The sequence below is a fragment of the Sceloporus undulatus genome, chromosome 6, assembly GCF_019175285.1.
Source record: "Sceloporus undulatus isolate JIND9_A2432 ecotype Alabama chromosome 6, SceUnd_v1.1, whole genome shotgun sequence".
Lineage (NCBI taxonomy): Eukaryota > Metazoa > Chordata > Lepidosauria > Squamata > Phrynosomatidae > Sceloporus > Sceloporus undulatus.
The window spans coordinates 63,234,578-63,249,950 of NC_056527.1; the positions used below are offsets into that span (position 1 = coordinate 63,234,578).

Genomic DNA, 15,373 nt, shown 5'->3' on the forward strand with positions numbered 1-15,373 from the left:
AAAAAAAGCTTAGTTGATACATGATAGGAAGGGCATTACTGAGGAAGGATACACCTCTTTGGCATGTGAAAGAACAACACACAGTTTCAGAAAGATTAATGCTGAATGGATACATGGCAATACTTACAATCCCGTATTCCTAACACCTTTTAAATAATAAAAGTAGAAAAAATAAATAAACATAAATCCAGATAGTGTTGTTTGTTTAAAAATAGATTCATAGTGCAACTAAAGAATCTACTAAGCTGGCCACATTTGTCTTCATACATAGCTAGTATATAATACAGGGAAAATATTTTGCTATATACCTGTCATTTAGCTCTAATCAATTCCACTATAGTTGAAAAAAAGTATTTACTGTAGAATAAACAACATTGTTGAGGTAGAAGTACAGTTGGCCTTCCATATACATGGATTTTTTTATCCACAAATTTGAGCATCCACAGTTTGAAAATATTCCAAAAATTATAAATTCAAAAAGGCAAACATTGATTTTGCCATTTTATATAAGGGACACAATTTTACTATGCCATTGTATTTAATGAGACTTGAGCATCCATGGATTTTGGTATCCACGGGAGCCAAGCCAAACCCCAGCGGATACCAAGGGCCCACTGTATGTTCTTCTATCCTTTTTAATGTGGGCTTTGGACAACAGCTTCCTATTTTTCAAGTAAGATCTACTCTGTGAAAGAGGGAGAAGGAGTTCTTGTCAAGAGGTGGCTGGAGATGGCACAGATGAGGGAGAATATTATCTTAAAACCCCACAAGGATTTTAAAATCACAAGGGCAGCACAAGAGGCAGTCCATACAAATACAGAATGAGAGTGATAGATTCTAAGAGACTGATCAATTAATTTGGGGGAGAGAGAGTGAGAGGCAGAGTGTTTCTGAGAAATAAAAGGCAAATGATTCATAGGAAGAACAGAAAGAAGTAAAGAAATTGGGAAAATTCAGCCAGTACTTGCTGTAACCTAGGAAACTGATTTTGCCTGCAGGTTTCTGAATGGGAGCAAAAAATCTCTAGCATAATAAATAATTACATGAAATTTGAAAATAGAGCAAAAGAATGAAAGAGAAGGCTATATGTATAATATGCATCCTTAAAAATGCAGCTCAGCCAAACATTTTAAAAAGTAAGATCAAGTTCAATAATAAGATTGTCTTATTGTGTAGGTACAAGGGATTCGTTTTATTAAGTTAGGCAGGTTCTAGACCGCCAAAAAGTACGTGCTCGGCACGTACTAGGGTTAGGAAGGGGCGTCCTTTCCGGATGCTTCTAACCCTAGTATGTGCTGAGCACATACAAAATGGCGGTGCCCATTCTACATGGGCGCTGCCATTTTGACCTAGCGGACGCTTAGTGTCCGCACATCTTGGTGCGGAAATGACACCACAAGTCATTTCCGCGCTGCAAAAAGAACCCGCTTTTTGCAGGTTCTTTTTGCTGCGCCAGGGAATCACGTCATTTGTCCGCTGCAGTTCCTTGGCGCAGCAACCACGGGCACCGGCAGAGCGCCCTTTTTGGGCGCTCTGTAAAGCACCTAAGTCAATCTAATTTCTGGATGCACTGGCATTTAAATGATTAAAATCTTTTAAGGCTGCAATACAATATACACTTAAACTGTAAATTCAGCCAAATTCAAAAGCACTTTCTTCTGAGTAGGAATATGTGGAATGGCAGAATGACTTTTATTTTGGTATAATATTTCATTGGGAAAGGGTTTATGCTGTCTATGCTATGAACCTAACTGCTTTGGCAAGATGAGCACATAAATTAATAAAAACCAAGAGGAGCAACCTCATACATTGCTCCCACAAGACCTGACTCAGCACCAAAAAACTCTCCACAATGCTGAACATCATCAGGAGGTCCAAAGCCAACAAATATTTTTATGCATGCTGTACTGTGAGCTACCTATTAATAACTATTTGATTTTTCTCTTTGAATTAATAAAGGTACCTGTATAGGATAAATGACCTTTAGGTAAGGGCTTCCATTTATTAACACAGTATTTAAAAACATGCTGAAGTCGTCATACTACTGAGCACAGTAAGAACATTAAGGGAACAAAAACATGTCAGTAACTTACTGGTGATGTAGTTAATCGAAGTATTGCTCCATTTTTTATTTCATTACGGTTCTGGAAAAAGAAAATGCAAAATGTCAAACATCCATAATTCAGTCTCCTTCATTTTTATCAATAGACTTGCATAAATCATGCAATGTAGACAGAAATTGCTGATTTTGCAGAAGTTATTAGTCATTACTCATTGCACATGAAGATTAATGCTTATGTTGCTGTAGTGTGCACTTACTAACAACAGCTGCAGGAGTGTATATTTTTTCCAAGTCAAGGCTTGTTTTACCAAGTACAGTGGTGCCTCGGGTTACGAAATTAATTCGTTCCGCCATTCCTTTCGTAACCCGAAAATTTCGTAACCTGAAACACTTTTCCGTTAGCACTGGAAAGCCTATAGCTGCACTTTGCAGCATTTGAATTTCGCGCCGAAATGAATTTCGTAACCCGAAAAATATTTCGTAACCCGAAACAGTTTTTGCCAATCCAACTTTTTCGTATCCCGGAAATTTCGTAACCCGATCATTTCGTATCCCGAGGCACCACTGTAGTATTTTAATACTTTAGCCTTGGGTCTATATTTAAGATGGAAAGTCAGGATTAACTGAAGTACGTTATTAGAATCAAGATCATTCCCAAAATGTTGTTCTCACAAGGTGCATAAGCATTTAATGGACAAAGTGGGTTCAAACACTTTACCCACACACCCAATAAACCTTTTCCCAGTAACTACACAACTTAGTTTATGAGATTATAAAACTCTTTTGTGACATTTTGGTTTGTTGTAACCAAGCTCATGTCCAGCAGAATATCTGAGATTAATCAAGGGTCCCCAAGAAAAAAAAATTGGGCCTTTAATCTGCATTAAGACAAACAACTGAAAATAATATAATTCACACAAATATTTGCACAATGAGAGCCAGTGTGATATAGTGGCTTGAGTGATGGACTAGGACTCTGAGACACCAGGGTTCAAATCACCAGTCAGCCTTGGAAAACTACTGGGTGACCTTGGGCAAATCACACTCTCTCAGCCTCAGAGAAAGGCCATGGCAAACTTCCTCAAAGAAATATGACTAAAAATAAACCTGTGATAGATTTGTCTTAAAGTCGCCGTAAGTCAGAAACAGCTAGAACAGACACAAAAACAATAATGTGCACAATGCAATTTAAGTACACTATCTTATTTTTCTAAAAAAATCCTTGATTTGGTTTGAGAATTCTCTCACTTAGGTCAAAGGTGGAACACATGCAGACCTCCAGATGCTATTGCATTGGCCCTTGTCAGCATAGCCACTAGTAAGGGATCAATAGTAGTTGTACCCTCTCTACTGTGTCTGAATCATCTTTTTTCTAGGATATATCTCATGAAAAGTCTGTCTCTCATGCTAGTAATTTGGTGGAGGGCATCATATGATTCTCCACATGTTGGACTGCAACTCCCAGCATTCTGAACCACTGGTGGTGTTGGCCAGGGCTGATGGAAGTTGATTTTCAACAACTTCTGGAGGCCTGCATTATTCCAAACCCTGTATTAATTCATCAAATGAGCTAGAAGGTACAATGGCGTGAGTCAGTATAAAATTACTTTCTAGAGGGGGGAATAATAAAATAAAAATAAAATTTTTATTTATATACCGCTTTTCTAAAAAATCAAAGCGGTTAACAACAAGTGCAATTCACAACAATAAAGCAACATCAAACATTAAAAACACCTACATCTCATAAGCAACAATAACATCAATAGCAATAAAAACCAAAACACATGACAGCTCAACAATGCTGTCTGGAGAAGGGGAGCATCACAGGAGTCAGGAGTCAGGGTATGCCTGCTCGAAAAGGTGTGTTTTCAACCCCTTCTTGAAGCGGTCTAAGGAGGTGGCTGAGCAGAGCTCGTTAGGAAGCGAGTTCCAGAGTTTTGGGGCCAAGCTGGAGAAGGCCCTCTGGGTGGTGGTAGCCAATCTGACCTCTGGAACCTTCAATAAATGCTTCCCGGCAGATCTGAGTGTGCGGGGCAGATTGTATGGAGAGAGGCGGTCCTCTAAGTACCCTGGGCCCAAGCCATTTAGGGCTTTATAGGTGATAACCAACACCTTGTATTGCGCCCGGAAGCGAATAGGCAGCTCCAGTTTGAAACTATATCCTCAAAAACTGACTGTCAGAGCTTTCTTTCCAGTGAAGGACTGCAGATTATGATGCGAAGCAATAAGATGAAACTTCTGCTACCAAATGAACTTTCATGATGTTTGCAAGGTGGTCTCACCCATATTTCAGTCTGGGGCTCCTCTTTGTATATTTACACTGCACAGGAGCTAACAGTTGTACAGAAAATTACCTGAGCAACAAAAACCTAAAGAATGTACCTCTTTCTACTAAATAAAATCAAGGATTGATGTGCACTAGGGTTGTACTGATTTTGTAGTATAAAATAGTGCTCTCAATCACTGATTCTCCATCCATAGGAGTGTCTTAGTAAATGGTATTTTAGTGGTCACTCCTTTCAAAGAAAGGCACTAGGAAAGAGTGTGCTCACAGCCCTCTGTTTCCTGAAAAAGAAGCAAAATATTATGTACCTGATTCATTCCCTTTCAAACTTACATTAGTGCATCTCTGATTTGCTGCCATTCCCAGCAACCAGGCAGGAATTTAAAGTCCACATTCTATGTAAAAGCCATAAGTAAATTGCCCAACAAAATATGACTCTAAACTGACGTCATGTAGTTGAGAAGTATGTAGGTCTGCTGAAACCCATCATTAAACATCTGTAACGCTACAGTGTTGTTCCGCCAGTGCTCTGTTTTCCATAACTGCACTATGCAATCTTCAAACCACTGGAACCAACCACTGAGATTTGATACCACAAGTTTGCATTCCCTCTCAGACACAAAGCACTGACACTAATACATACATGACAGTATGTGGACTTCAAAGTATCTCTGGCTCTGCTTCTTTAAGTAGACAGGAATGTTATCTCACATCGAGAGAAAGAATGGAAAGGACTGCTTTAATTTTTGATAAACTCATATAAGGTAATTTCATCAAAGTATAGAGTCCTTGAAACATGTTACAATTCCTGCTGCTGACTCAATCATCTTCATTCACAGGACTCCTTCATTCAGATTTGTTATCAGCTGTATTGCCTGGTTACTAGTGGTCACTAATAATCACCATCACTTTTATAACACTATAGAGGATTTAAAGCACATGATATTTACATTCAGAATGTGCACTAGCCACTTAGGGCCCTTTCACAGTATACAATTATAGCACTGTGATTCCACTTTAACTACTATAGTTCCACTGTGTGAAATCCTGGGATTTGCAGTTTAGGGAAGGTGTTTAAATTCTCAGCCCAAAAGTCTCTAGAACCTCACCAAACTGCAGATCCCACAATTCCACAGGATGCTGCCGTGGCAGCTAAAGTAGAATCATAGCTCCATTAAGGTGAAATGTGAAAGGGCCCAAGGTTTGGTTTAGAACAAGGGTGTGGAAAATGCAGCCTGCAGTGCACATGCTGCCCCAGTTTGACTTTTGTGGCTCCTAGGGCCCCAATATATATGGTGGCCCTAAGGAGAACATATCTGGGGCTGAGAGTGTGTACCTAGCCTAAGGTCACCCAGTGGATCTCTATGGCTGATCAAGGAACTGAGCTCTGGTCTCCAGGGTTGTAGTCCAATGTTCAAACCACTACACTATGCTGGCTCTCATGCGTGGATACACATACACATGCACCCCAAATGCCCTAATTACCTTCTTCCACCACCTGAACTGAAGGAGGAGGTTCGGCAACTGCCCTCCTTCAATCCTATTCTGAATCACAGAATCATAGAATTGTAGAGTTGGAAGAGACCACAAAGGCCATCTAGTCCAATCCCCTGCCATGCAGGAACTCTCAACCAAAGCATACCCAACAGACAGCCATCCAGCCTCTGTTTAAAGACTTCCAAGGAGGGAAACTCCACTACACTCAGAGGAAGTGTGTTCCACTGTCGAACAGCCCTTACTGTCAGGAAGTTCCTCCTAATGTTGAGGTGGAATCTCTTCCTGTAGCTTGCATCCATTGTTCCAGGTCCTGTTCTCTGCAGCAGTAGAAAGCAAGCTTGCTCTCTCCTCAATATGACATCCCTTCAAATGTTTAAACAGGGCTATCATATCACCTCTTAACCTTCTCTTTGCCAGGCTAAACATCCCAAGGTCCCTAAGTTGTTTCTCATAGCACATGGTTTCTAGGGATGGATTCTGTACATTGGGACTGAACTCATTTGTTGAGTTATGATGCTTAAGTAAGTCATATAACACCATCCTACACAAAGAGGATAACCTTAAGGTTTGAAGAAGTACAAAGAAAACTTTATGGGGGAAACATAAAAGAAGGTGATCAAGACAGGGTCTAATGGTCAGTGAGTAAGCTGTTTGGCTGTTGTTGAGGTACCCACAAAAAAGAGAGTAACCTGGAAAAGGACATGGCTAGCTGGAACCCTGAAAAGGAGTCTCCTGCACTAAATTATTGTGTTGTGAGCAATGCTTGTATATATTATTGTCCAATATATATTTTGGACATCATCATTAAGTATCATGACAGATGTGGAGGCATATTATAATTAATGGCATTACCATAAGTGTAATTAATTCATTTGTCAAATGCAGTTACAGTCCATGTTCAAAAGAATGATTAAAAAATTATGACAGTAGTTCTTAAGGGGTTCTTCCTTTTTGGCCGCTGACTTTTAAATAATTGGTTAAAAACTATGGAAAGCTATATTACTTTAGAATGAAAATAAATGACAATGAACACTTTAAAAGATTCAAATTTTAAAATTTACTTTGATGGGGGGAAAAGTGAAAGTAGCAAGAAGGAAAATGAAGAAAACATGGGTTTTTTTGCACCTGGTTCACACAACCTTAGGGGTTCATAGACATTATGTTACCAGTTCTGGAAAACCTGTGTGTGTGTGTTTTGTTCTGTTTTGTTTTAATCAAGGAGGGGAAACTCATTGTTAATAAAGTTGGAAAACTTTGACCTGTATTACCTAATTCATTCTTAGAAACATCAGGAGTGGACTGTGATAACGGTCTCTTTGTCTTTGATAGCCCAACATCATGTCTTTGACTAACATTCCCTTGAGAGGTATTTTACTCGCACCCTGTCATGTGCCTCCACTCAGGCCGTACTTACAGGCTAAAATAAACAACTAATCATTCCACTGATTATATACTACAGTCCTGGAAATGAGAAGAAACCCAACTGTTGAAGTTCTGGCTGTTTTTAAAGGCACATAATAAGACAGGAAACCAAGCAGAACAAATCTAACATAAAAATTAGCAAAGCCAACAACTTGTTTTACTATTTATTTAGTGAATGTTTAGACCTCCTTGTAGGATGTCAAAATGTTTCTGCAAAGCACTAAATTTCTTCTCCAACCAACAAATGGCTAACTCTTAAGCATTCTGTTAATTTTCTATGAGTGGATCTATACATGCCATTATACAATGTTTTATAACTGGTTCAAATGACCTTGTGCTATTGCTATTATGAAACTGTGGGCTGCATTTGCATGTAGGAGGCAACAATTGTGCTTTTGTCTGCAGAGATATGCCTATACATGAAAGAATGCTGAAACAAACTGCATTAGACATGGAAGGTGACTAGTTTTTCCTTCCCGTTGATCTGCTCAAACCTAAATTCAAAAGTATAAGACCAAAATCTCCTGCACATGTACATTTAATCAGTACAGCATTGAGAAGTCGAAGGCTTTCATGGCCAGCATCCATAGTTTTTTTGTGGTTTTTTTGGGCTATGTGGCCATGTTCTAGAAGAGTTTATTCCTTACGTTTCGCCAGCATCTGTGGCTGACATCATACAGCATTGACTAAGATAGGTCTTTCTCACTGCTGAAAATATTATCATTTCTACTCCAAGCCCATTAAAGACACCAGCTCAGGACCATTCAAATGCATCTAGTTACAGCCACATCAACTTCAGTCAATATCATATCCATGATAGCTGGTAATAGTCGAAGCTGCAATCAAATGCATCTGGAAAATGCAGTTTGGAGAAGGCTCCTCTAGACAATCCACAATCGTCTGACAGGGCTGTTGTAAGACAGGGACAGCCAAAACGTGGCTCTGTGGGCTTTTTGTGATCCCCTCACAAGAATAACAAACTTGATTTATTATTTCTTTTTTAAAAAACTTGTTTATCCCCAAAGGGATGGGAGATGTTTTTATCATGTTGCTGCCTTCCTGAGCCATTTTAGGTCTAGGAGAAGCCTTTTTCTAAAATAGGTAATCACCAGGGTCAGTTCTTGTTAAAAAGCGTGCTCAGGGAGAACATGGCAAAAGAGCAGTGCTTCCCAATCTACGTATGTCCCACACCCCTAGGAAATGTTTGGTTAATGTTTGCACCCTCCACAAAGCAAATATCACATTTGAAGATAAAGAAGTCTAATTTCTAATTATTAAAACACACTATAAAGCTTTTAACTCAGAGTTTAAAATGCCATTCTATACTGAGTAGATTCTAATTTATTCAGAAAAAAAATGTAAACTATAGTAAATTGACAAATTCTCTTCTTTTGATTAAATATTGTATATACTCAACTATAGGTCGACCTCATGTATAGGTCGAGGGCAGGTTTTGGGACCAAAATTATGGACTTTGATATGACCCGTGGATAAGTCAAGGGCAAAACTTAGTGGCATGTCACAAAAAATGTAAAGGATGGAGCAAGAAAAACAATGCCAAAGAATTTACAAGATTCTAGAATGCATAACTGTTTGTGCTCACACTAAAGATTGGATGGACGAGAGAATAGAGGGCAGTCAGTGCTTGCAGGGCAGATTTTACTCTTGCCTTTCACCAAGGGATAGTTCATTCTTTTATTATAGCTAAAGTGCAGTACTTACATTAACCCACTGATAAGTCAACTCAGTTTTTTTGGGTCAAGTTTTTTTTAACATTTCTAGACTTATACATGAGTATAGACAGTAAACAATGTGACTTGTGTCTATGCAACACAACCACCTACTCTACCACTTCTCAAGACACACTGGGAATTGGCTGAATAACGACTTGTGACTTATTACTCAAGGACACAAGCCACTCTTTGTCAAACCCCCTGCAATTCCATCTTGCACCCCTGGGAGGATTGGGAACCCCTGCCCTAGAGGGCTTTTGGTGGAATCTGGAAGGGTAAATGGGGTAGTTTTTTCAGGAGTGTGGTGGTGACCAGCAGAACTTTCCAAGGTCTTGAAGGAGAGCACTACTATAAGTCCCTAGGCTCCCACAGTTGCCCATCCCTGTGAAACCTTGTTTGGTTGGGGGCCCAATTTCAATTTCAGAGAAATCCTCGGGATCAGCATTCTACTGATAGGCAAAAAGGTGAAAAACGCCAGAATATTTTAGCTTAAAGCTGCTATTGCCAGTAACTGAATTTCAAAAGAATCATTTCAATATTTTACAATGGCAACTGCAACTGCAATCATGTCACCAGGAAGGGACACTTCAGGAAGACAAGATTTGGTCCAGGCCCTGAGGTTTCTCCTGCAGCCTGTTCTAAGGATGAATAAGATAACTGGTGTGCTTTGGATGCCCCATAATTGCCAAAATGCTAAAATTTCCTTACCACCAGGGTCGTATCTGACTGCAGTTCACAATGGCATAGGCCTTGTGGTTTGCCTCCAACCAGAGCTGTCACAACAAAATGTCTGAATATGCCACAGGCAGACAGGGGCTTACGAAGCATTTCCTATGTATGTCACTGGAATGCCGCCAAAAGCATCAGCTTTCTAAGGCAGAAGGCCAGCCAAAACCTAAGTGGAAATATCTGCTCTCCAATTAAAAATCCAATTTTGTTACTCCATTCCCAACAATTACTTAAGAGCCTGCAAGGAAACAGTCCATAAAAGCACAATTAAACCAAAGAGATATTCAGCAAACTGAACGAAACAGTATTCAGTATGTCAGTTTATTTCAATGGATACATTTACACAGGACTAATTAGCCTACTTAGTCCCAGTGAAATCCAAGGATGTTGGATTAAGAGATAGATGTAAAAAAAAATTCCAAAAAACCCTCCAGATCTAGAAGTATAAAAAGATTCAAACATTCATCTATAAAGACAATTCCTTATATCATCATAGTTAACTTTCACAATGTTTAGATTTGCTTCTGTCTTGTTCCTATGAACTGAATTTAGAAGACAAATTATAAAATATATCAATAGATATCTGGTTATTAATTTAAAGTAAATATCTAAATGCTCTCCATACAAAGCTTAAACATACAAAGCTAGAATGTCTAAGCGAGAAAGGTGTGATCATGCCTTTTGTTTGGGTGCTATTTTTTTGTATGCATGGAGATTTCTTCCTATTTGTGGGGAAACATTCAAAAATGTGATACTCCCTCTGAAACATAAAGTAGCGCACTGCAGGAAAGGGTTTGCCTTTCGTTTCCACCCTTTTTATAAACTTTCACATAAACATACTTCCTCAGCTAAGAAGTAGTTACGAACTTCAGAGCCTCACAATCTGTTATCTATCACACAGATAACTGCAATCTGCAAAAGTGTTTTATCATCTCCAGCCAGACCTTTTCACCGTGGCTGCTTCCCAGGCCGGCCTCCTCTCTACTGTAGGCAAAGATCTTTCTATTCCAGCATGCTTTTCGTAATTAACTACTTTCTGAGAAAAGAGATTTTAATAGGTTAGTGCTCTACTTTTTTTACTGATGCACTTTTAAATTGCTTTTAACTCACTTGTGTTTAGTAATATAATTTGTTTAATTGTATTTTATTACTCCAAGTGTTTCCTCCCTTTTCTTGTGCATTTTCAGTTAACTTTGTTTCGAAGTGCCTTGAAATGCAATTTCGGGAGACATCAAATAAATATATCTGAAATAACCCAGGGAATTCACTTTTAAATAACATCAGGGTCAACATTCAGTAACATCTGGCTTGCAACACATGGATGGATTTCATCCATCTCTTGCAACATATGGATGCTCTCTTTCCATTCCAAACTATGTTCTAGTCACATTTTAGACCAAGGATATGAGTTCCTGTGCCAGTTTTGAGTCTTAATAATCTGCCCTTCTCAGACCAGGTGGATTGGTTGGCACATGTTTTTTCATTGTTAAACTAATTCCACATTAATGGAAGAGAATGTCATGTTCAGTGGATCTTTGCTTTGCTTGCAAGCCTAGGAGAGGTGGTAGAGAGGAACTGTCTGGCTGGAGATTTTAGACACTTGCTTGCTCTGAATCTTCATCACATGCAATGCAGTCCTTCTGGAGAGGTGACGTGATCAATGGGATGGGATAAATGTTGGATTATTGTTGCCTTGGTAAAGTCAGAACTAGATAAGGGACATGAAATACAGCTTTCACAGTGACCATGCAGTACAGGGCAGACTCCCACCCTTCCATTCATTACTCATTCCTCCACAGACAGCCCAAAGTCCAATGGCTCTTCTAATCTTAACCTCCAGATCATGCATTCTCACCCCAAGGGCAGCAGTCACACCAAGAGAGGACCCACACAATCACTTGCTAGGCTCTACCCGCCTCAAGCCATGAGGAGAGGTAGGTAAAAATGCTATTATTATTATTATTATTATTATTATTATTATTATTATTATTATGTGAAGTCAGAGGACTGAATGGAAGCTGCAAGAACTACATAATAGTAGGAAAGACCTTGTTATGTATGCTCCCAGCTATCCACCTCATACGCAACACTACCATTATGTTCCCAGTTGATCTGCAAGGATTTTGTTTTGCTATGATATAGTAAAGTCAATGATGCTATGAGCCATTGCCTACTATCTAAAATGACCAAGTTGTGGCACAGATTTATGTACTTGTGCAATCACTAAGCACTGGCCTCAGACAGAAGCACTCAAAATTATCCCAACAAAGCTTTACTGGAAAATGCTCACAAAGTGCAATCCTCAAATTGCTTCAACCCCACCTGAAGTTATAAGGGCTTTTACTGGCAATGTGCTTTTATTTCAGAAAACAGAGTTTCTAAAATAACCTACCGAAGTATAGAAAGCTTATTTTCTCATGCTGCTAACCTTTCATTTCTGTAACCCAACCACCACCAAAAATGATTCATCATTCAGAACACATGAGTTTGCTGGAATGCCCTGAAACAGAACACTGTAGGACAACTTTCCAAAACCTTGTTACTTTTCAGCCACTGTAGGCCTACGAATGTCAAAATTTTCAACAGAACGTTGTTGTTGTGTGTGTATGTGCACTCCTGAAGAATGCGGCATGGGATTCTGTGGAAATAGGAAACAAGAAACTTCCATGAACTCCCTAAAATGGAACTATTTTAGAATTCAAGCCATTCTTTATTTTGCTACCAAAACATTTCTGTGCAGAACAGTATAGACCAGTTCTCAGATGACAGTAAGGATTATTCTTTCCTGTAATGGAGGAACAGTCCTTATTTTCTTTTAGCATATGTTAGAAACAGGTGCATAGAATACAGACCGACTGAAGGGAGAAATAGAAACAAATTGGAACAAATCAAATTATTACTTTTAGGGGGTTTGTTCATTTAAATATCCCCCAACACATGAAACCTGCTTTGGTGTGGCAAGAAATTCCCTAGATATACAATTGCAGATGTTATTCGGGGGTGGTGGTGTGGGGAGAAATAGGTCACAAAATATTTTTTCATACAGAACGGTTTCATTATTGTAACCAGGATTCAAAAAACAAAATATGAAAGCCACAAAAAGAAAGGTAGATTACTCAAAAGTGACTTAGAGAAGAATCCAGGAAATGATAGTTTCAGTTATTCACACAAAATGAGAGTAGAAAATGCCAAACTGAAGCAGATAATACAACACATTGTCTACCCATGATATACAAGTCCAGATTCAAACTTAAATGCAATGAAGGAAAAGAAAAGGAAAAGTCATGTGTGGGTCAGAAATACACCATGGAGATGATGAAATTTAATAAATATGGAAGAATATTATTCACTAAAAATGTTAGAATCACTGTGCTACATTAAATCCAAGGTTTGTGCACCTCCAAAGCAACCAGATAGGTGTTGGCAAATCCTCCAGTCAGTTTCTTTGCTGCAGATATAGTTCATGTTCAAAAAGATCCTATTTATTGTCAAGAGAGATGTTCTTTACATGCCTGATTAGTTGACAGATTTTTATATTGCTCAGTTCATGTGCCACAGCCACACAGATGGCTAAACCAACAGTTTTGTGGCAGTCTTCTGGCAAATAATATTTATTTATTATAAATAAATACATATCAGCAAATTACACATCGAAAATGACAAAGACTATAATAGCGACTGTAGTCAAGAAATCAGAAGAAGGCTAAGACTTGGAAAGGTAGCTATGAAGGAATTCGATAGCTTGAGGGCAAAGATGTTTCATCAAATACCAAAATTAGAATCATCCATAGAACAGTATTTCCAGATTCTGTTAATAGTTTGTGAAATATGAAAAAAGTTTTTGAAAGAATTGAGAGAAAGAAATAAACACATTTGAAATGTAGTCCTGGAGGAGAGTTGACAGATACCATAGATGGCCAAAAAAACAAATCAATGGGCCTTAGAGCAAATCGAGCCTGAAATCTCATTAGAACCCCAAAAGGCTATCATATTTTGGACGTATCATGAAACTACACGACATATTGGAAGACACAGATGTTTTTAAATGGAAAGAAAGTATGAAGAAGAGAGACCATATTATATCACCATTCAGCAGTTTACTTCAATTGAGATTAGCAACTGGATTTAGCCTTATATTTTTACAAGTTTGGGAGTATTCAAGAAAAAATATCAAAACAATATATAATTTACCTAGGGGTGTGTAGAGAAATTCTACCTCCTAATGAAATTTGCCTTCAGTTCTCAATTTTTTAGCATTACATCATGCTAAAGTTTCTTTTGACCAATTAGAAATATGGTTTAAACATCAAAAAGGGAAGGAAGGAGGGAGAAAAAAAAAGCAAACAGAAGGGCTGTCCACACAAGCCAAAAGGTCTGTGTTCTCCAGGCCTCACATCTTTGGCCAATACCCTTGGGCCAGGATTGAGCACACCAGATGCTCACCAAGTGGTCCTGGTCAAATCCTTACACAAAGGGATGTTAGTGAGGGTCAGAATGACCCCTGACAGAGAGACAGACCCACACATCCCTTACTTTCCTTTCTTGTCCCCGCTTCTGAGAAGACTCTGTTGCTGTGTCTGAAGTGGAAATGGGGCACCTGGCCCTTTGAGTGCAGCCAGGCGCCCCATTTCCACATCAGATGCAATGACAGGAGTCTTCTCAGTAGTGGTAACAGCAGAGGAAGGTGAGGGGCATATGGCAATAGCAGGCCCATGGTGCAGCAGTGGGCAAGCAAGTAAACACTGCGCTGGCCTGGGGACCAACCTCGGTTAGGATCCAGGACAGGGCAGCAAAAGCTTTGTCCCAGCATCCTGGCCTCTCTGTTCAGTCCCACAGCTACCAAGGAAATGTTAATACAGAAAATCTAAGAGCTACAGGTGTGAGTAAGTTGCAGTGTCTCACTGTGTAAGTTAGAGGAATTTCAATCCATGCCAAAGGTCCTGAACAAACAAAGGATAAAAGGAAAAAGAGGTAAAAGGAAACAGGAATTTACAATGTTGGTCAAGTCAACTGAAGGTCAGGTCACACTGACGCTTCCTGTTGTGCAACTACCATATGTGTTCGGTACAAGTCGAGGGAAGGTTGTTGGTTACAAATCATGGATTTTGCTATAACCGACGGACCTGAACGAAAAGAAACAACAAAAACAAGTATTATTTATATTCCGCTCTTCTCAAAAGAACAAAGTGGATTAACAGGAATACAGATAAAATCACATACAATTTTTAATATAATTAATAAACCCACCAAACCAACCTCCCCCAACATAAAATCATTAAGCAATCCCTAAAAGAAAATAAACAGGAAATTTAACCATTAGACCAATAAAGTAAAATTCAGGCAGATTTGGTGGGAAAGACTGGGGGAAATGTGTGCTTGGTGGGCAGGGACAATCCAGAGAGGAGAGAAGCAGTGGAGGAGGATGAGGAAGATGAGAGAAGGATTTCCATGGGATTGGGAAGGAAGAAACTGGGAGGGGGGGAGGTGGTGCTTCTGGGCAGAGATGATCACAAGGGAAAGGAAGGAGGAAGAGAGGTTTTCCATCAGACTAAGAGTGAATCACCTCACCGCACACCACATCATATCACACAGACACTCCTTTAAGAAATCACTATCAAGACAGGAGGAGTGGGGCACCGGCAGACA

At 39.2% G+C, this 15,373-nt stretch overlaps 1 protein-coding gene across 4 annotated transcripts in view; it reads right to left on the minus strand.

Annotated features, from left to right (window-relative positions):
* Positions 1-15,373, minus strand: part of ELMO1 (engulfment and cell motility 1) — a 376,239-nt gene that overhangs the window by 259,095 nt on the left and 101,771 nt on the right. For all 4 annotated transcript variants that reach the window (XM_042475479.1, XM_042475477.1, XM_042475480.1 and 1 more), the window contains one exon: positions 2,094-2,144. In XM_042475479.1, the coding sequence (XP_042331413.1) occupies positions 2,094-2,144 (51 nt within the window). The remainder of the gene's footprint in view (positions 1-2,093; positions 2,145-15,373) is intronic.